This window comes from Canis lupus, chromosome 13 (genome assembly GCF_003254725.2).
Source record: "Canis lupus dingo isolate Sandy chromosome 13, ASM325472v2, whole genome shotgun sequence".
Taxonomy (NCBI): Eukaryota; Metazoa; Chordata; class Mammalia; order Carnivora; family Canidae; genus Canis; species Canis lupus.
This window is the reverse complement of record NC_064255.1, coordinates 34,039,499-34,061,239: the sequence shown is the minus strand read 5'-3', so window position 1 is coordinate 34,061,239 and position 21,741 is coordinate 34,039,499. Positions and strand designations below refer to the sequence as shown.

Here is a 21,741-nt window from a genome sequence, read left to right as displayed (position 1 = left end):
TCAGGGGTGTGTTGGCAGGGACAGGCAGGCTTGATGCATTATGAATTTCTATCTATCTTGGATGGTGGGGAGCCTGAGGTCATTGCAAGGTTAGGATCTTAAGTAAGAAATGTAGAAGCAACTTCCCATCTTCCACAGGATCCTATCCCATGGCAAGAGGCTCTGCGATTCACGATGTCTCTAAAGGCACAGATTTTCCTGGATTTTCTACAATTAATTACAATAGTAATAACCAAAACTATTATTGTTCATTATTACCACCTTCAGCTATTTATTCATTATGCTCTAAGGTACTTGTTATCAATAAAGCTACAGATACCATTTATATCATCCTATTTGTCCCCATTGGGCCCCCTGAGAAAATCTTCTCCTTGCTCTTATAGTAGCTGTATCTCTGGCACAGACTGATTCTCTCTTCCTAGAAAACTCATCTCCCTTTGGTCTAAACTGCCCACAGATTTGTCTTGTTGCCCCCGTGCTCAGAGTCCACTGCAGTATCCACCCAGAGTAGCCACGGTAACAGGCAGCACAGAGGAGGATCCTCACCAAGCCCAGGACCAGTCCCCTGGGACTTCCTGTGTGTTCTCCAGGAGTCCTGGCCCCCCAGGCCTTGCAGAAAGAGGGTCACTAGTAATGGCTAAAAGACAACTGAAGGGACAAACCATAAGAGACTCCTAATCATAGGAAGCAAACAGAGGGTCACTGGAGGGGAGGTGGGTGGAGGGTGGGATGGGGTAACTAGAGAATGGGCATAAAGGAGGGCACATGATGGGATGAGCACTGGGTGTTTTATGCAACTGATGAATCACTGGACTCTCCCTCTGAAACTGATAACAGTATATGTTAATTAATTGATTTTAAATTTTAAAAAAGCTAGATGTTCCAGCTTTGTCTCAATATCTGCAGTCTGCAATAAAATCTAAACAAATAAATTTTTGATTTTGAATACAAAAACAAGGACAACTCAAGGAAACACACTTCAAATAGGGACCGACCTGACATAATAGAGAAGCAGAGGCTCAGTTAGGATCATGAGGTTGAAATGCGTGACATTAATTTTGCTCAGTCTTCTTTTTAACAACTCTAAATGACTTCTAATTGTAAGTATGTTAATTCTTAGAATAAATTAGGTCCTTTTAAATGTATTTTCTTCAATAAAATCATACAGGAGCACAAAACTGTATCTTTCACTGCACAACCAACTTTTACAGCAAAGTCATAAAAAGTAAATTAACTCCGAAAGTATTAAAGCTTTCCCAGTTTATTGGAGAGCTTACCTCAAATCTCAGATCCTCAGCTTATTTCCCACCTCCCTCCTTCTCAGCCAGTGTCTGTACTGTTAGCATCCTTTTCAGGTTCTCAGACTTCAGGCCTCACTGTTGCATGAGTAGGATCGCGAACAGCCTTGGCTAGGGAATGAGTCAGTTTGTTACCATGCAGGTTCACAAAATTCTGCATTTTCCTTAAAGGAATAATTTCTCATAGGAAATTCCTTTGCATCGTATTTGCATATACTAATGGATTTTGTGGCAGCTGACAATCAGGCACAAGAGAAACTGATCAAGATGATGATGTGATGGGTCATGAAGAGAAACTGATCAAGATGGCGATGTGATGGGTCATGGGGAGAGACATTAGTTGAGGAGGACCATTTGAGAAGGAAATAATTTTATTAATACTGTTTTCATATCACAATGACTTTAGTCTCTTCATGCAACCTAATAGCTGAGGGACTCCCAAAGTGAGTGTTGAGTTAAAACCCCATCCCTGCCCCACCCTGGTAGTTCCAAAGCCTAGAACATGTCTCCAGTGCAAATGAAATCACGCTCTTCTCTCATTGGAAGTTGCTTTTTAGACTGTATGATGACTGTAGGAAATGGCTCCTGGTTCTCATGCTAGTTAATGATTTTGGGATTCAGGAAGAGTCATAATGAGGGCAGCTTCTCCCCCTCCAACTGATCAATGTGTTCACTTCATTCAGTTGATGTTTCCTGAGCTTCTGCTTCGTGCCATGCCTCGCGGCCCACTGTCCTTGGGAGCAGATGTTGGTCACCTGCCCATTTGGGTTCAGTGACCAGTTATGCGGAAGCAACTCATGAGCAGGAAACCCTCCTGGTCATGTATGCATTGTTTCTTTGAGTGGTTCTGAGCCAGACCCTGTAACCAGGGATATAGATACCAAGCAGATAAGGCTCCTTTGCTATTTTTACTTCAAAGTTTATTTCCTAGTGCTCAGTTGGCATCCTTCTTTCAGATAAAACACTTACCCTGTTGCCAACCTCCTGCATGGATAGAATCTAATTCCAACTTAGCTAGCTTCCAGGGTTATCGGGTCCTGGGGGTGGGGAGTAACAAAATTATATAGTAGAATCCAGTAGAAACTCCAGTGTTCTGCTAGGTTTGAATGAGATGTGTAAGTTTCCAGCAGCAGGCCAGCCAGGGAAGCAGGAGCATTAGGTGACAACATCCCTTCATTTCATGAACATTTAGTGGCTCCTCACCTAGTGGAAGAGGTGGAGGCAGATCTGACAGCATCTTGTCCCTGGGAATTTATCTTACATGGCAAAGAAGACCTGTGTTCTGCAGCCATATCAAATTTCCTTAAGGTTCACACTGTAGCCATTTCTGTAGCCCTAAAACTTGACCAGCGCTTGCTATGACATAGGCACTTGATAAGTGTGTGTAAAAAACCTAAAGACTGCTGGAAAATTATCAGTAAGGTACTGTGAGGGCTTGCTTATCTGTCCTCCCATACTTAGTTCATATCTGCCATGTTTCTGGTCTTGGGCTGGCCAGCAGACACACTACTGTTATCAGTGCTTATGATATCAGAAAATCCTTTAGGAAGAGCCCTTAGTGAGTGCCAGAGCTGAATAACTCATTAGATGTAGGAATTTACTCAATTCTCTCAACAACTCAAGAGAATTAGGTCCTCTCTTTCTATCCAGTGCACAAGGGAACAGAGATGCAGAGGAGTAAAATAATGTGGAGAACTAGGACATGGAGACAGGAACTCTGGCTCTGGGAGAGCGTGTACCCCAACTGACACCCTCTATTCTGGGTTAAGCACACTGCAAGGAGTGCCCCCTCACTTCCTTAAAGCCTGGGCAATCCTATCACTTCTACCCTTTTACCGAAACTGAAGTTAAACATCTTATATATACCACTTGACCAAAGCTAGTAAGAAGCACTGTATTCATTAGTCTCAAGAATCTCTGCCCCAGCCAGCCAGCCCAGCTTTCCATTCATTCATTTATTCAAGAAATCATGAGTTCCCACTATCTCCAAGGCACTGTTTTAGTTCCCAATAAAGCAAATAATCAACAAACATTAGGGAGACGGATGGCATCATAGGTGATGGAGAAGTATAAAGGTGTTAGTTGGGAAGGGCAGGACTTGGGGTAGGGTTTGGGAGGCAGACACTTCTCATTTAGCTGAGATGGGGATGATGACAGGCTGTACGCTCTGAGCCCCAGGGTATTGGATTGCTGGCAGGGGGAGCAGCACTGGAGAAAGCCGGTGGCAGAGACAGGGCTGGGCTCATCCTGCTGCACTTACTTGTGTAGAACTCCTCATTCATGGATCCGTCTATGCATTTCTTATCCCTGGGTTGACACAACCAAGTGCCTTCCTTATTGACCTGGAAGATAAATCCAGTTGTTCATTTTTACCTCTGTCCCAAAACGTTCCCTGATATTAGCTGAAAATGTCCACTCTGAGGTGAGACTGTTCACCATTATCTTAAGGTTGACTCGCTGGTGAATGTGCTGGTCCCTCCTGCAATGTGGGTGCTGTTCTCCCAGCATCTTTGTGTTCCCAGAGACCAGCCCAGTCTGCTGGGGAAGGAAGAAGCACCTCTGGAGTCCTTGGGGTTCCAGCAGCCAGGAAGGGGCTCAGGATGCACCTTCCATGTGCTGCTTCATGCACAAAAAGGCACTAACGATCATGTTGAGATGTACAACAACCTGACTCCCTGCTCTATCATCCTTAGGGAGCAGATGGAATTGCCGGAGCTGCTGGCCCTCCAGGGATCCAAGGGCCGCAGGTAAGTTCCTCAGTGGACGGGATCTGCCTTGAATCCGTGTTTGGGCTTCCCAACCCAGGTGTTTGCCCGCCCTGCCCTGGTCCTCCCTACCTCCATGGCTCACTCATCCTGAGTATTCAGTCTTGCAAGGAAACTGCAGGAAGGGTCGCTTTCTGTTGGCACCTCAGTTTCTTGCCTCAAAAATAAAGGTTTGGATGAATGACCTGGCTGTCTGTGATTCCAGAATTTGGTTTACATCCAGCTCACATAGGGCCCAGGTCAGTGTGGTTCTCCTCTGAACAGGTTAGGGAAGTGAAGAGGCTTGAGCTGACCCACACTGATGCTACAATATGCGTCAGGAGGCCTGTTGGGCAGGAGTGGCCCCTGTTACCCAACCGTTCCTAAAGAGGAGAGAGAAGTAAAAAAGAGGAGTCACAGGCCTAGCAGACTCTGTGTCCCAGTCCAAGCTGGCTAGCAAGCAGGTCAGCCCTGCCCTGGCATGTTTGAACTCTAGTGCCAAGAGCACTTGAGGGCTCAATTAGGATAGCTTCCCCCTCCTGGGAGGAGGAGGACGAGTCCAGTGGGACTAGGTCACTAGTCCAAAGTCACATAGGAAGTTAGTCTCCAAGTTGGGATTGAAGTCAATTTGGAAACTCCCAACCTGGTGTTCTTCCGGCTAGGCCACACTGGCCCACGACGTGGGGTGTTCGGGGTGGGGGCTGCAGGGGCGTCAGGGCGATGGGCACACGGATGGTCTTCTGTTCCTCATCTGGCCAATCCTGTCAAAGCAGATCCACCTGCAAGTCCCAGGAGGAATAGAATATAGAACATACCACAGGTAGCTTTTTACCCGTTCTCAGACCTCAAAAGGTCTCCCCGATAAAAACAAACGGACTATTTGCCCAAGGAGAATAAGATGCAGAACCCAGAGGTGAATCACTCTGTACCTCGGAATTAAACTGTACTAAATACGACATTGGTTCTACCGTGTGGGACCCTGTGGCAAGCGACGGCTGTGCTCGAAGCTGTCTGGGGTCCTGTTATTTCACTGTATACATCAAACCAGAATATACTCCAGATTTTCTTAGCATAATTCATGAGCTTTGGTCATTAAAAAAAGAAATAAGACAAGCTAAATGGGACATGGTGTGGGGGAAAAAAAGATATCTACAAACTGAAAACATTTCCATTATATTTTGAATTGAAACATACAAACCATTTGCCCATCTTTTTGATGTAGAATGAAGTCCTTTCCTTGATTTTGGGTCCTCGGAATGGAGCCTCTTGTCCTTATTCTTGTGAAAAGAACGTCTTACCATTTACTGTTTGTTGCCCTTCTTAAAGCTGGTTTGAGAATGTAACAACACCCGTGGAGCAATTTGAATGTAAAATCCTGGATCCTTGGGATATTTTTTCTTCTGATCTTTTATAGCTGTCCTGTTAACAGCTATCTGGATAGTGAGTCATCTTTTTAAAATATTTGTAAAGTCTTCACTTAAAGATCACTCTTTTTCTTTTTCCTTACCTAATAAATAATCAAGTTGTGTAATGTCCATAGCAAACCACAACTTGTACAATAAGAACAGGTTTAGGAACGAGGGTGCTGACTCCTTGTGCTTCAGCCCATCTGAAGGGAGCAAAAAAAAAAAAAAAAAAAAAAACAAAAAAACTCCAAAAAACAAAACCTCTAAACTGAAGATGTCTCATGAGCTCTGTGGTCTCTGTTGCAAAAATTCAGCCCTGCTGTGGTAAGGTGGAGTCAGCCACAGGCAGGAGATCAACCAACACGAGGCTTCTGATAAACCTTTATTTGCAAAAACAGCAGAGGGCTGCCCTTTGCTGTCCAGTGGCTTCAATCCCAGGGTCTTTGGAACAGTAGACATTCAGGAAGGAATCCAGGGAGCTCTGTTACCAATATTTAAAAATCCCTATGGGTAAAAAAAAACAAAACAAACAAAAAAAATCCCTATGGGTGACTGAGTATTTGTTCCAAGTTGACCAAAAACATCATCCCCTTTGTTGTGTGTTTGTAGGTTCTGGGATATGGGGGGCAGGGAAGGTTTTTGCTTTACTGTTGTTAATTTGTGTTGGTCCAGGTGGCACTGCGTCTGGGCAATCTCAAATATCCTGGATCATCACGTTACACGTTACAGAGATGCGGCTTGTGCCAAATTGTTATCAGTGCAAATGCTTAACCGTAGCATTCCGGGTTTTAAAATTAAGACTAACCGTTCAACACGACTCTGTAAAGTACTAATCCTTTCAAGAAAAGATCTTCACAAAGTAGTAATACACCTAAACCATGGTCTAATCTTCTTCGGTTCCCAGGGTTCATGAAAAAGTTTCTCGTCTCTCTTTATGACATGTTCCTAAGATCTTTTCATTTTCTTCGGGTAGGGAAATAAAAATCAATTGTGGAATTTTTATTGAGATTAAGTAGCACTACATAAAAGAAGTGAGCTTTGGGTCCCCTGTTGGACACTTTTTACATGACAATGTATAAAATCTGCATAAATCTGAACTAAATGTCAAAATATTTCTGCCTCTTGCTTTTCCTCCAAGAAGCTATCATCACAGCCCATAAGAATACCTCACTTTGTCGGGCATGTAGATGAGAATGTAGAACCTGATATCAGCATTTTATCACAGAAGGAAACGGTGGAAGGAGCTTATAAAGTCCTCGGGGCCTTTAAATATGCCAGAGACGCACATGACCTAAGAATGCTCATCCGGATAGACACGATGGCACCGATGACCTCATCTGATTAGAAGCCGTGGTTGGCAGTGATGTGTGTCTTTGGTGAAGGAAATGGGAAATGAAGTGTGAATTAATGTGATGGGGTAAACACGGTTTTTCAAAACACAAGCTCTATTTCGTGGGGGAAAGAGATACTAAAAGCGACCCTGCTGGCGGTAAAAAGTTTGGGAACCTCCAGACAAGGGGATGGTAGTAATAGGGCATCTGTGAAGCCCCTGGTCAGCTTTTCACTTGCATTGGGCCCCGGGTGCACAACACCCCCAGATGCTGTGGGCTTGGGCTGCGTGGTAGGACTCGAATTTCAGGCCGTGTAGGGACAAAGTGCAGAGCTGGAACTGGACCTAAAACCCAAATATCTTCTTTCCTTCAGGATTTTCCATCTCAAATTCCCCTCAAGTCTATGTAACACCGCCAGAATGAGCCCCTGTCTGCACACCCCCACCTGCATGATTATGCTCTGCCCAGGGCACCCCACCCTGCGGCCAGAGGAGGCGGTGCCTGCAAAGCCAAGAGGCAGAAGCACCCATTGCTTCTCCCCAAAGACCCCTTCCAGCCCGTGAAGGCAATTCTACGTGAGATCGTTTACTTCCAGAAAAGCCAATCTGAGATTTAACGGTGTTTTTGTATTTTGCATCTTTTAGGGGAAAGAAGGTCCTCCTGGTCCCCAAGGCCCATTTGGATTACCAGGAATCCCAGTAAGTGGCATTTAAAAAAAACAAAAAAAAACGGGTTTCTCCACTGTAAAAACGAGCAAATAAAATATATTCCATCACTGTTAACACAAGGCACGGTCACTAGGGGAGTTTCCAGTGCTGCAGAAAATGAGAAGGATAATCGCTAACCAAAGCTAAATGTGTTTTTGATGGAGTCCATCTTAACCTCATTCTTTTATGCAAGTAGGTCCTGTGGTTGACTTGTAAGGATAGTTGACTTGTGTGTGGACCTTGTGTACGCGTACGTGTACAGTTAAGACGGCACTACGCACACATAGGCGTGCACACCTGTGATATTATAAATATTTATTTCCCACACTGGTGTTAAATGTTCATGCGCTCATTAAATTTTACCTACACTCTACCCAATAAATGTACCATCATATATGTGATCACTCCTCTGTTGCCTCAGAAATTGCACAGTTATTTACGAAAACTATAATAAGCTATTTTGCATGCATGGTGCTTCTCTGTGTTCTGTACGGTGGCCCACCAAGGTGGGGTTTACTTCCAGGTGTAATAATGTCTGAGGTTCTTAATACATACCTCCAAATTACTTTCTACAAATACATTTTACATTCAATATATTTCCCAGTGGGGATCCCTGGGTGACTCAGCGGTTGAGCATCTGCCTTCGGCCCAGGGCGTGAGCCTGGAGTCACGGGATCGAGTCCCACATCAGGCTCCCTGGATGGAGCCTGCTTCTCCCTCGGCCTGCGTCTGTGTGTGTGTGTGTGTGTGTGTGTGTGTGTGTGTGTATCTCTGTCTCTCATAAATAAATAAATGAAATCTTTTAAAAAATTACATATATATACTTCCCAGTAGGGTGGAGCTCTCCAGGGTGTTAGGCTGGTCCAGAGAGGCCATGTGCTACCTTCTCCACGGAGAGTGATTCCCTGGGAGGCTCCTGGTCTGGCCTAGGCCAGCTGCTGGGGCCTCCACTGGCTGCAGCCCCTCACCCCTGCCCTGCATGATGATGTGTTTTATTGCAGCCTCACTGGCTTCCTTTTGGTTCCTAGAACACCCTGCATCCTCTTCTCTCCAGACCACAGGGCTTTTGCATATGCATTTCTGTCCACCCAGAGTGCCCCTTCTTCACGTCTTATATCAGTTGATGCCTTTGATCCTTCCCATCCCATCTCAGGCATCACCTTCAGGAAGTTTTCTCTGGTTCCCCCTTCTCCAGCCTAGGGCAGACAGTTTGCTAGTCCTAGGGACATAACAGAGGAGTACCTGCTAACCATGGGGCTGTGCTCTAGCCTGTGGGTTCTAGAAGACCAGGCTTTTGCTTCCCATACACAGTGAACATTCAGCAAATATTAATTAAAGAAGCATGTGGCTGAATGAACTGCTCTGCGAGAGCTCTCCCTACTGGAGTATCTGATAAGTGTCCCCATCGGAGGCCTTTCCTCCTCGGGGTAGCGCTCCCTGCAGGCACTCAACCCCGAGGTTAGGTAACGGGTGCAGGGTGCATAGACCTTACAACACGTGCTAGGATGTGAAACCCCTGTTGGTCTACACTTCAGCCCCATAGCCTAGCCTGTCCCAGCAGCTGGGAAGTATTGCCTGATTTAATCCTAGCAATGGTGAAACTAAGATTTTGTGCCAACGCCTTATCACCAAAGCCCTAGTGTGCTGGAGAAGAGAGACCGACCTTAGGTGTTACTACACCCTCTCGTCAATAATGTCCCTCCAACCCCACCACCCCCTCCTCCCCTGCCAGGGCGGACTCCATTCTGTGGCTAAGGCAAGAGCAAAGCCTGGGCCTGTGTCCCACTGGCGCCTCGTGAATGGACCTGCTTTCCTCTCTCTGAGGACAGGAAAAGGGTGCCACCCCCACTTCCAGCCACTTTGAACCCCCTTTTGCTGGTTCCATGTCATCCCTGTCTCAGAAACACTTCCTCTCCCTCTGCCCGGATATAAACCATCAGCTTTCATGTGCACGGTGCTCACCAGCTGGCGGCTCTGTGCAAAAAGCTTTCTGCACGTCAATGCATGTATGTACCCCTTGCCTCGGGGCCTCTCAGGCAGTTCATCCTGAAGTCCTGGCTGCATGCCATTGTCTCTGGGAGGTGCCTGAAGCCTCCCCAGTGGCTTAGATAGGACTCTGAGCTGTGTGCTCCAGGAGCACTGAGCCATCACAGCACTGGGGCTGCAACCACACACACCTGTTCATTTCCACCTGCACCATGTCTTCCCAGCACAGCGTCAAGTAGGGACTTCCTAAATTGGAGGACCCGAATTTCAGGCTGTGTAGGGACAAAGTGCAGAGCTGGAACTGGACCCTAAAACCCGAATATCAGGGTTGATCTAGGCCAGCATTCAAGGTACCAGAGGGACCCAGCCCTCATCCCCATTGGTATGCAACCCCCAGTCTCCAGGAGAAGCCAAAGAGAAAAGGAAGAAACCATTGACACAAAGCATGATGCACGATAGGAGAGGGGGACGCAGGGGCCACAGAGCCCAGGGATGGACACCCATCCTGGACCTGGAGGGATGTCTGGGGAGGTGACACTCAAGGTGGTGTTCAAGGTCAAATAGTCTAGGCAAAGAAAGATGAGGTGAGGAAGAAGGCAGTCCAGGTAGAAAGAGCAACACATAAAAGACATGGATGTATTTACTTATAGGAACTGGCTGTAAGAAATGTTAAATGTTGAGACATGGCTTCCACATCTGGCAGGGGCTGTGAGGGACACGGTGCAAAGTTGCTGACGCTCACTGAGCACCAGCATGAGCTTCCACGAAGTATAACAACACGCCTCACCATCTATTGAGCACCAGCCGTGTGCCGCGCTCTGTACCAGAAAGACCCTTTAAATTCCTCTGCCTGCAGGAGGTGAGAGTGTCCCTGTAATTTACTGAAGGTTTAGAAGCAGGTCCTGAGATGTTCAAGGGCTGTCAGCAGCCCCGTCAGCTGGGGGCAGTGCTTATTTCTTGCACTGATGTTGCAAAGCCACATTTCCTTCTCACACAGTCCGATAGGCCACCCTCAGCCCACCTTTGCATGTCCCCCCATGGTGAGCATGCCACTCCCAGGGATCATGCATCTGCCCTGGGAGTCCTGGGGTCTCCTGCCAGCCTCCAGCCACAGTTTGTAGGTCTCCTCTTGCCCCCACTCATCCTGTGGCATTGGCTTTGTCTTCTGTGCATGGGTCTCTTGACCGCCTCCCACAGCTTTCTGCATGCAGAAGGACAAGTGGTTTCTAGAGTCAACCTCTTAACTGAAAAAAGGATTAGATAGCATAGGGGCAGCTGGGTGGCTCAGTAGGTTGAGCATCTGAGTCTTGATTTCAGCTCAGGTCACGATCTCAGAGCTGTGGGATCGAGCCCTATGTGGGTCTCTGTACTGGGCGTGGGTGTGGAGCCTGCTTAGGATTCTGTCTCTCTCTCTGCCTGTCGTCCAGCCCACTCTCTCTCCCTTCTTTGCAGAAAAAAAAAAAAAAAAAAAAAAAGATTTACAAAAGAGAATCAGTATAGCCTGGCCTCCTCAGCAGCCCTGAAGGTTTATCTGGTTAATGTGGCTATGCCAGCAGCAGCGTCCAAGAAGAGTTACGGATGCCAGTGAGCATTGAGCCAGCAGCCTGCATGGCCAGTAAACCCAGATTCCTGTGGCTTCCCAGCAGTGCCAAGCCACTGATGTTGAAGGCACTGATGAGGAGTCACGCATGGTTCCATGAACGCCTCCAGCAGCAGGAGGGGCCCATTGCTGGTGCCATTTATCGATGCCTGGTTTGTTCAGCCTTGCAGCAGAAGCATCCAGGAGCTGCCTGGTGACCCTGCAAGGCAGGTCTTCTTAGGAGAAGGGCACCGAGGAGCTGAGAATACCAGTAACTTGCCCCAGATCATATGCCTAGCGCTTCAGGCAGGGTTCAGAACTTGCCTGCTGTGACTCAGTTTCTCCTCTGCCCTGCTGCCTTGCGGCTTTTCTTTCCCCAGACCCCACACAGTCCAGGTGGCCCAGGATTGGAACCAAAGTCTCTGTGATGCCATGGTTGTTGTACAGAATTATTTTCCCATCTGCAGAGACTCCTGAAGAATGATGTTGTCTGGGGTTAACGTGAGGCTTGTGGTGCCCTCCTTAGAGCGGCGGGGTGGGGGTGCTCCGGCAGGGGCATCACGGCTAGAGTTCACGCAAAGAAAAGCCAAGTGTTCATGGCCGTTCTGTAACCCACGCATAGTCCTTGGGGTCATTCGCTGAGCCCCCGTGTGTTCCAGGAGCTGGGCTCTGTGCTCTCCTGCGTCCGGGGTCCTCACGGTCTCCGTCCTTACCTGTGTCCTTACCTCCTCACCGCTGTGTTCAAGCCGGGAGGCCCAGCTGGGAGGTGCTGCTGTCCTAAGTTTGACTTCAGGAAACGTCCCGTACAGGGCTTTTTGAGGTCAATAGCGCTAATAATGATGCCGTTGCAATTAGTTGCTTTTGTGCTCCGGGCCAGGCCCTGCGGACCAGAGATCCGAGCCAGAGCTGTGGTGCTGGGAAGGAACCAGGAAGCCAAACCAGCTCGTCTGTTGAGATGCCCCCGTGGCCATTAGGCCGTGCCCTAGGCGCCTGCACCAGCAGGACCATGTCTCCCCTCCCAGCACCTTTGACCACAGATGACCATTTATGTGATTTCTCTTGCAGGGAGAAGAAGGCAAAGAGGGCAGAGATGGAAAACCAGGTCCCCCCGGCGAGCCGGTAAGGGACTCCCCATTTCTTACCGCTTTACAGGCCAAATCAGTAATTTCCCAGTATCGGCTGCTCCGTGTCGAGGAGCTAATTTGACTTGGGTGCAGTAAGGGTTGCTTCGTTTGCTTCTCCTGACAACCGTGCAGGGTAGACACTGCTGCCCCCATTATACAGCTGAGGAAACTGAGTCTCAGGGAGGTGAAGGGATGGGCGCAAAGTCACAAGATGGGCCAGTGACAGAATGTGAACCTGAGCCCAAGGCTTCTGCTCATCCTCTGCTTTTTTTTTTTCTTACTGCCCCGTGCAGCCTCCATCCCATTGATGTTGGAGGGGGGCCGGGGCAGGTGAGCCCAGGCTGGAGTAGAAACTGGCTGTCTGAAAGCCTGTTATCCCCACGGAAGCCCTCAGCCTCTCCCACTGGCTCCAGGCGATAACAGCTCACCCTTTCTTCAACTCTGGCATCGAGTTATAGGGTTTTTGTTTTTTTGTTTTTTTTCTTTTTCTTTAATGTCACCTGCCCCGGACACACAGTGAGGCAGGCCAAGAACTCACGGGCAAGTCTCTCTCCCAGTGGCTGCAGGCTGGAGGTGTGCAGAAAGCCCTGCACACTCATGTCTGTGACCTCATCATCATCCTTCCACACCTGGCCCCTGCTCTCACCTGTGGGTCAGGGCCCGCGGTGACAGTGCATTCATCTCCCCAGGTCCCTTTAGAGCCTCAGTCTAGAGGGGAAGCTGGAAGGTGGCGCCTGGTCTTCAAGACCTGGCTCTCCAGGTGCTCACCAGGAGGAGACTAGTCAGTGACGGGCGCGCTCAGTAGCATACTAAGCAGCCCTGAGGAAGGAGGACGATGCCCTCCGGACGCCCACATGAAACTCCTCCAAGATGTATTGTTAAGTAAAAAAGCAAAAGTAGACGCACCTGGGTGGCTCAGTGGTTGAGCATCTGCCTTCGGCTCAGGGTGTGATCCCAGGGTCCTGGGATCGAGTTCTGCATCAGGCTCCCTGCAAGAAGCCTGCTTCTCCCTCTGCCTGTGTGTCTGCCTCTCTCTCTGGGTCTCTCACGAATAAATAAATAACATCTTAAAAAAAAATAAAGGTACAGAGCAGTGTGCTTAGTCTGCCCCATTCTGTATAAAAGCGGGCCTATGTGTTTTCTAGTGTTTACAAAATGGCAATCCGGAGGACTCCAAAAACCCCACTAAACGTAGTCACCATCCACGATAGGGTGATTCTGGACGGAAGATGCACAGGGGCGCAAAGGTAAACATACGCTCCGTAGTGTGTTATTTTATTGTGGAGCAGTGTGTATGCATTGCTTGCTGATAAAATTAAGTTTAAAATGAATTGAAATACGTTGTGCCAACATTACAACCACAGGCGGGAGAAGACACTGGCTCTAGGTAATGACTCTGCTCCAGACCGGCTCCGGGGCCTGAGGTGGGTCAGGAAGCGTCTCTGAGACATTTTATTCAATAGAACGAGAGTAATAGTAGCAACTCACCGGAGTTGCTGCAGAACCAAATGAGGTGAGAAACTGGTGGAAGGCATGAGGCTCACCTGACTGTTAATTATTTCAGTGACTTACTTCTCCCACCCCCACCCTCCACCCCCCAGCCGGGTGCCCTGGCCGTCACTCCTGGTGAGGTCAGACCTGCAGAGCCCGTAGATCCACGAAGTGGGATAACATAAAAGTTTCTACAGTGAGGTTTATGTTCCATGTAATTTGGTCATAATCTATTATGACTCATTCTGCATCTTGTGCAATTTGCCTGAAGCACCTTCTTTAACATTTTTCACTGCTTGCCAGATGCCGAAACCAGAGCACACTGCTGAGAGGAAAAGAAGCCTCTTATAGCAGCGAGCAAAGTCAAAGGCTCCTGCCAAGCCGCTGGGGGCTGAGGCCCAGCAGAGCGGCCCATGGTGGGCACATGGCAGTTAGCGGGGTGAGAACGTGGGAGGGAAGAGAGGATGGATATCGCCCCCGTGTGCCCACGTAGGGCTGAGGTGCTGATGCTTTGTTACCTTTTCTGCTGTAATCTCCAGATAATCCCTATGGGGCATGATGTCCTATGGCTCCAGATGAGGAAACGCACAGAGAGGTTAAGTAGGCTGGCCAAGGTCACAGAGATGGTAAATGAAGCTTCTAGGACTCATGCCCCAGAGGCTGACCCCAGAGTTCAGCACTACAGAACCAGAAATCAGCTTTTCTGCAGGCATGCTATTCTGAGAGCTGTTGTTTATTGTACAGGATGACTGAGGCCCTTGGTCTTCATTCGGTCTATTTCTGGATCACCTCCTCCAGTTAGACCTGTGTCAGGCCTCAGGCATAGAGCTGTATGAGACCAGGTCTGTTCTGGGTATGCAGCAGGTAGGTCAGTACTTGAGGAGGCAGGGTGCCCTGCTAGAAGAGATGGCCCAGCAGCTCCCACCTGGGGAGTTCCAGGGTCCACAAAGGTCACTGGAGACCCTCTGGGAATTTGTGAGGAGCACACTTGCAGTCCTGCTCCTACCCCTGCCAGGCTGTTCATTCATCCAGATACTTGAAGACTTTTTAAACTGAAGATTGCTCTGGAAGGCATTAACTTTCACATTGCCCTCCACACCTCAATGGCAAGCCCTCCACCCCCACCCCCCGAAGGCCACTCGGTGCTAGGGCAGGAACTGTGAGGAGGTGACAGATACCCACTTCAGGGAGCCAAGGGGATGTGTTGGGAAGCAGCATTCACTATAGGTAGTAGTAGTCCGTCTTCATGTTGGCATAGTCTTTCTTTCTTTCCTTCTTTTTCTTGGGATTGTATTTATTTATTCGTGAGAGACACACACAGAGAGAGGCAGAGACATAGGCAGAGAGGGAGAAGCAGGTTTCTCGAGGGGAGCCTGATGTGGGATTCGATCCCAGTATCCCAGGATCACGACCTGAGTGGAAGGCAGACACTCATCCACTGAGCCACCCAGGTGCCCCATTGGCATAGTCTTTCAAGTTCCTGTATGTTAGGGACACAGTACATAGGTGGGTAGGTGGGCAGATGATGGATGGATGCCTGGGTGGATAGATATGTAGACACATAGGCAGCATTTTGAGTCGCCTGATGTGCAATCTTTATTAGGAGGCATTTGAGCAATAATTATAGCGTAAGATGATGTAGAAGGACTCAGAAGCCAAAAACCTGCCTTAGAACCCCACAGAGTGACTGTGAGCAGATCACTCAACCTCTCCATGCCTCAGTGTATTGCCCGATGGAGAACCATGGTGCCTCCCTACAGGGGTTGTGGTATGGACTCACTGATGCATCATGTGAGGCTCTCATTCTATGTCTGGTGTGTGGAACCCCTGGAGAGCTGCTGGGCATCACCGTTTTCCTGCTGGTGACTTGGACCAGCGATGACAGTGCCACGTGGCAATGGCAGATGAGGGAGCCAGGCTGGGCCGTGTACCCTCGGTCACAGAGCCCTATGAGGGGGACTGGGCTGAGTGTGCAGCTGAGAACAGATCCAGGGAAGGCAGGTGACACTGGAGACCACACAGCTGGGCTTGGACCAAACACACAGACCTGGAAGCTTGAGCTTCATGCCTTACCCTCCTTCTTCTCTGGGATTTCGCCTCCAAATGCAAGGATGCCTCATTCCCTTTCCTACCCCGCTTGTGTGCCCCATCTGATCTGAAGGGTTTACAAGCTGTGATAAGGAGCAGAAATTGGGGTGACATTTGTTCTGCTGTCACAGTGACATTGGGGCCAGGTGCTTCCCCGTCCCCATGGGTCATACAGGCCCTTTCACCCCCTCCCTACTCCTCCACCCATCCCTTCCCCCCGACCACATCACCTGGGTTCTGCACCAGTGTCGTACCGGCTGTTATTTGTGGCTGGTTCTGTCCAAGGCGGTGCCAGGACGCCAGTGGTGAGGAGTTTGTATAGCCCAAGTGTCCCCATAACTTCTTGCAGTTAAGAGAAGCTGGGCTAGGGAAAGGAGGGGTACAAATGGCAACCCCTCCATGTCCGAGGCACCTGCTGGGGAAGAAGGGCATCCTTTGGTGGGGGGGGTGCACGCAGCTGGGATTCCGTCTGCCTGTGCCATTCATTACCTCGGGGAAGTGCTAACTTCTCGGAACCTTGGTGTCCCCTGGCGTAACATGCAGTAGTGGATGGCTGCTGCCTCCAGGTGGTTTTGTGAATGAGTATGGAGTCTTCTGTAACTAGGAGGCCTGAAGAATTCTGCATCCAGACCAAAACGCCTCCAAGGACGACAAGGGGCCGCTGGTAACGTTGGCCTCAGAGACCAACCTGTGTCAGCAGCACAGTCCGAGGAAACGAAGAGCACAGTAGCCTGGGTGCACGGGGGTGATTCGTGTGCACTGAAATGGAGCACAATGCCAGCAGAGACGGTTGGCAGGGGTCAGCGCCTGGCTGCTGGAAGTGTGACGCTGTGCAGGAAGCCCGGGTGGCCGAGAGGGAAGATCCTTATAACCACGTCCCCAAACTCTTCTCTTTTTCTTTGCTCTCAGGGCAAAATGGGAGAGCCAGGTCTGCCAGGACTGGAGGGAGCCCGAGGCCCGCCTGTAAGTGCCAATGCCATGTGTGTATGTGTGTGCACACGTGTGTCTGCACATTGTCTGTAGTGCAAGGCAGCCTTCTGCTATGTGGCTCATGAGCCCACCGCACCCTGGATTTCCAGAAGTACCTCTCTTCCAAGGCTTTGGTGCTTCTACAAAGTAATATATTCAGTTCTTTATGTGCGCAGCTACAGAATGTATTTTCAAAATCACAACCACTGTTGCCGTGTTGCTATTCTAAGGTTTCCTTTGTTCTTAACCAATTTATTGTAATTTTAACGGGCTTTCTCTGGATGATAGAACCTAAAAATGAATCGAAAAATGAATCTTAAATTTTTTTTCCACGGCTAAAGGTTTTTCTCTCCCAATTATAAAAGTAACCCATTCTCATTGTATAACAATGACAATGACGGTAATAATACAAAAGAAGAAGAGCGCTTTAGAGAATAGAACAGAGTTACTTGTGATTCTACAACATAGAGGTAAAACTGTTAACATTTTCCTGTATCTTTCTAGATCTTAGGAGTGTATGTATGCAGTCTGTATAAATTCTGACTTTTTTTCTATGTATGAATTCTGACATTTATATTTATATATCAATCTATAATCAGCTGCCAACCCAGTATACATAGCTCATTTTTCTATAAAAATGAACCCTGTATTTTGGGGCTGTTGGACAGTGTTCTCTAAATGCTTTACTTCTGCATAATTTCAGAGTTGTTTACACAATTCCATAGATTTGTTTTTAGAAATATATATATTCTTTATATTTTTATATTCTTTATATATATTCTTTATATTCTTTTATGACAATTCTAAAATCTACTTACCTGGCAAAATGTGGGAGATGAAAGTGCCGCTTCTATTCCCTGAATGTATTTTTCTGTTAAAATCACTAACTCACCTGGCTAAGCATTCAGTAAGAAAGACCTGAAACACAAAAAATCAATTTCCTTTTTCCTTAATCTCCTCGCTTTTCACCTGATTGTGGTAGGAGGGCAAATCTAGGAATGGGGAGTACTACCCCCTGTGGTGGAATTAAAACACAGAATTAGTGATTTTTTTTTTTTTTTAATTGGAGGAGAGAGTCTTCGTTTAGCCAAGGGGATCCATTTGCTGGGATCCATGTGGAGGCAAGACCCATTTCTTGGTTGAATCTTGCAAGGAATCCTACCTCAGTGTAGGGGCAGAGGTTAGAGACCCAAGCAGGTGAAAGAAGACCCACATCGAAGCTTTGAAGAAACACATGTGCTTGGAGATAGACAAATGTGGGTTCAGCTTTCCCTTGATCACTTGTTAACTTTTATCAGGGGACCTTTCTGAAGGTCTATTTCTTCTTCCATGAAGTGGGGATCAAGATATCTCCCACTTCTGTAGGGCGGTGGTATGCATTAAAGGAGAAATGGAAAAAAAAATAAATAAAATAAAGGAGAAATGGAACACGTACCATCCCCAGCCGAGTGCCTGGCACAGTGCCTGAGGTTTCCCAGTTGGTACTTGTGTCCGTGATTATATAGGAGGAGAGCACACCAGCGTCCTGGCTCTGAGCTGGCTGGATCTGAGATTCTAGTGTCTTTAAGGAAGATGCTGGGAACTAGGTAGACCCCATCTCTCTCCAGGGAAAGAAACCTGGCCCGTTTTGAACAGCGGAGAGCACAATCTCTTATTCAATGCTGCCGGCAACTCTGCAGAAGTAGGTCTATCCTCAGATGTGGAAACTGAGTCCCAGTGAAGAGAAGGAAAGCATCTAAGACCCATAGCTACAACATGGGGAGCTGTGGTTCTATTCCAGACCTGGCTCCAAAGTCAGCCTTACTGGCACCGGGGCCCCTTCCTATAGATTAACTCTGCAAAGCTATGCCTGGCAGGTACTTTATTCTTCCCAGACTAGATGGTAGGCCTCCAAGGGGAGAGCTGACTTCTCCAAGGTGTTGGAATCTGGGATCCAATCTGAGCTGACTCCCTTTTCATCCCCCTCCTCCTTCTCTGCTGGCCGCTGATACCTCCAGGCTGCTCACCCAGTGACAGGCCCAGATCTGGGGCAGCATCTCATCTCATCCTCACTGTAGCCCAACAGAAGGGGGCATCTCCCCGGTTACAGCTGAGGCACCGAGGCTTGGGCGTTGGGGCGATGGGAGGTGAAATGCAGGCACTTAGCCGGGGTGTGAAACCCGCCTGGCCCGGCTCCTGACCTCCTTCATCCCCTGCATCTCCTGACATCTGAGAGCATGCACTTGTCACCATAGCACCTGCTGCTTGGGAGGCATCCCCGAGCCCCCCTCCCAGAGGCAGGCAAAGTCACACTTTCTTATTCCCCAAGTTGGGAGAGGCAGAGAGGTAGAGACACACCTCCAGGGTAATAACCACCACGTAAAAGAGGCCGCTGGGTTGTCTCTGTTTTTGGATGGCCAGGCCTTGAGGTGATCTTGTCCCCAGCAGGGTTTCCATCTGCTTTTTGGAACCAGAACATGAAATCAGGGGATAAGGTCAGAGAAGAGCCTGGTGCCATCAGCCAGAGAAGAGCCTGATGCTGTCAGCCAGGACCTATTTGGCCTTGGCCCTGGAAGGCCCGATTTGGCCACAAACTGCTGCTTCCTTGAGCTGAGGGTGACAGTGGGGAGGGCGTGCTTTGCAGTCAGACAGACCTGGGCTTGAATCATGTATCTCCCACTTCTTAATGTTATAGGTAAGCCCGAGCCTCATGTTTCTTACATAAAATGGGAGAAATAAGACCCATCTCCCAGGTCCCCCATTACACCGCATGAGAGCAGCATGGCTGCAGCCTTGGATGTGGTAGGGGCTCCACAGGGAGGGTTTTGCTCCCCCTCCTCCACTGCTACTGCCCTGTTCCCTCTCTCCTCAACCCTTCCCACTGGGGTAAGGAGCTAGGACAGGCCCTCAGCCCTTAGTGTCCTAACCACTTCCCCGTGCTGCATGGGCCCTGTGTGTGTGTGTGTGTGTGTGTGTGTGTGTGTGTGTGTGTAGGACAAGGGAGATTAATTCTAGGCCCTGCTCCAGATACCCCTGACTCTCTGAGCTGTGTGCCCAGGCATCGGCCCATCCAGGTCCCTCTCTCTGTGCCAGCCACTGGCAGGGGACCAGCTGGCAGGGGTGCTCAGTGCTGCAGCAGCTAGAAGCAGCACCCTGGCAAGGATGCCTAGTGACAAAGGTACAAGGAGGGCCTTTGAGAGCGACCACAGGAAGAGTGAGGAAGATGGAGCTGGGGATAGGAGGCTGGTAGGGAGGAGGCCTCCAGCCAGGAGGAATGTCCCGATGAGCAAGGGGTCGGCCAGGAAGAGAGAACCCATGCGCATGGGCCTGGAGCAGGAAGTGGGGGGTGCAGAGTGTACAGCCCGCTGAGGACACTGAGTCTGGGATGTAGCACAGTGAGGTGGCCAGGTGGGCAGGTGCCCCTCAGGTGGAGACTGCACCGCCCATGAATGCCCTAGGTCTTGGCAGGCAGGGAGAGCAGTCTGAGACCAGAGCAGAAGAGCCACCATTCCAGGAACAGGACCCCAGACAAAGCAAGCAGAGCAGTGGAAAACGGGAGGGCCTTGGGTCTGGGCCAACCCACTGGATCTGAACCCGATTTCTTTCTGGCTCTGGGACTTTGAGCAGGTATTTTGTCTCTCAGAGCCTCAACATTGTCCCATGTGAAATGGGAATTATTACATAGTCTGCTTGGTGTGGCTGTTAGAAATAATAGTGTCAGCTCTGCTAACACCCTCTTCTTGGCTCCCAGGGCTTGGTGCCCTGGATTGTGCTTCAGGTCCTAGATCTCTAGGCTGCTGTTGCAGGGAGGTGCAGGGAGGGCCCAGCACCATGGCCCACGATGAGGGTGTTGGGTGGGACTGGCCACAGCCTCAGGAACAAAGACAGGATCCCCTAGACCCACCTCTGGAGTGAAGGCAATGTGTTGTCTACAAGGGGAGAACCTGCTGAGGGGGCCGGCTGAGGGGGTGCAAGCCAGGTGGGGTGAGATCCTCAGGAAGGTGAATCCCAGGAGGCATGTGGAGTGACACCTCAAATGTCTGGAGCATTTGTGGGATGAGCCCTGCAGCTCTGCCCGTCGTGGTGCAGAGGAACTGGGGATAGGGGGGTCTGATTGTTCCATCACCCAGCATCAAGGGCCTGGCCGATGCCTGGAGTCTCGAGGGGGAAGCGTCGGGTGAGCCCCGGTGAGAGGGGGCAGGATTCGACTGGACTGTCACACAGGTGCCCGCCCCTCTTGCTTTACCAGCCTGCTCTTTGGTGCAAAAACTTCTCTTTCTTCTAGGGCTTCAAGGGACACATGGGTGACTCCGGCGCACCTGGTCCCCGGGTAAGTGTGTGTCTAGCCTTGGAGGTCAGCCCAGGCCGAGCTGGGCTGGTGCTTCTAGATGGAAGGCTCCTGGCCCCGCAGCCCAGCGCAGCACCTGGTCACCTGAGCGAGGACAGCGGGCGTCATGGGAAGCATCATCCCCAGTCTTGGTGTGGTTTTTCTAAATGCTCCTTCTGGGGGCCAGACATAAGGGGTGCTACCTGACCCAGTCAGCCCGGAGTTGGGGCGCCCCGTGCGGCTGTGCTGTGTGCAAACTGCAACGGGCCCAGGGCTAATGTGTGGAGAGCTTCGGTGCGTCCCGTCCCGGGTGGGGAGACCCTGGAGCCCACACTCTAATATTTTAGCTTCTTCCCCATGCTTCAAGTGTCCCAGATAGAAGGAAATGCCGAGGGCCACCGGTTAGACCCCCAGCCCTCTCTGTTTAGCGATGCAAAGCTGAGATGTATGACGAGTCAGCGTGTGGGGGACAGGATTCCAAGCCCATCCGCCTGCCCCTCGGGCTGGTGTGTTGCCTGCAGCTCGGAGAGGCACAGTCGGACCAGCCTCGCCGCTGGCCGTGGGGGCCCTGCAGACCCCAGCTCGGGCTGGGACCCAGCGGGGCTGGTGCTGGGGGCCGTGCTCCTGGGTCTTTGCCCTGCCTGGATATGCTAACACCAGGCAGCTGGCATTCTGCGTTCTCTTTCCTAACAGCAGGTATTTTTTTTCTGCT

General features: G+C 49.6%; 1 protein-coding gene across 6 annotated transcripts in view; it reads left to right on the top strand.

Moving 5' to 3' along the window:
- The window catches only part of COL22A1 (collagen type XXII alpha 1 chain), a 260,912-nt gene that overhangs the window by 211,882 nt on the left and 27,289 nt on the right, over window positions 1-21,741 (top strand). For all 6 annotated transcript variants that reach the window (XM_035702839.2, XM_035702792.2, XM_035702817.2 and 3 more), the window contains 5 exons: window positions 3,992-4,045; window positions 7,424-7,477; window positions 12,117-12,170; window positions 16,664-16,717; window positions 20,988-21,032. In XM_035702839.2, the coding sequence (XP_035558732.2) occupies window positions 3,992-4,045; window positions 7,424-7,477; window positions 12,117-12,170; window positions 16,664-16,717; window positions 20,988-21,032 (261 nt within the window). The remainder of the gene's footprint in view (window positions 1-3,991; window positions 4,046-7,423; window positions 7,478-12,116; window positions 12,171-16,663; window positions 16,718-20,987; window positions 21,033-21,741) is intronic.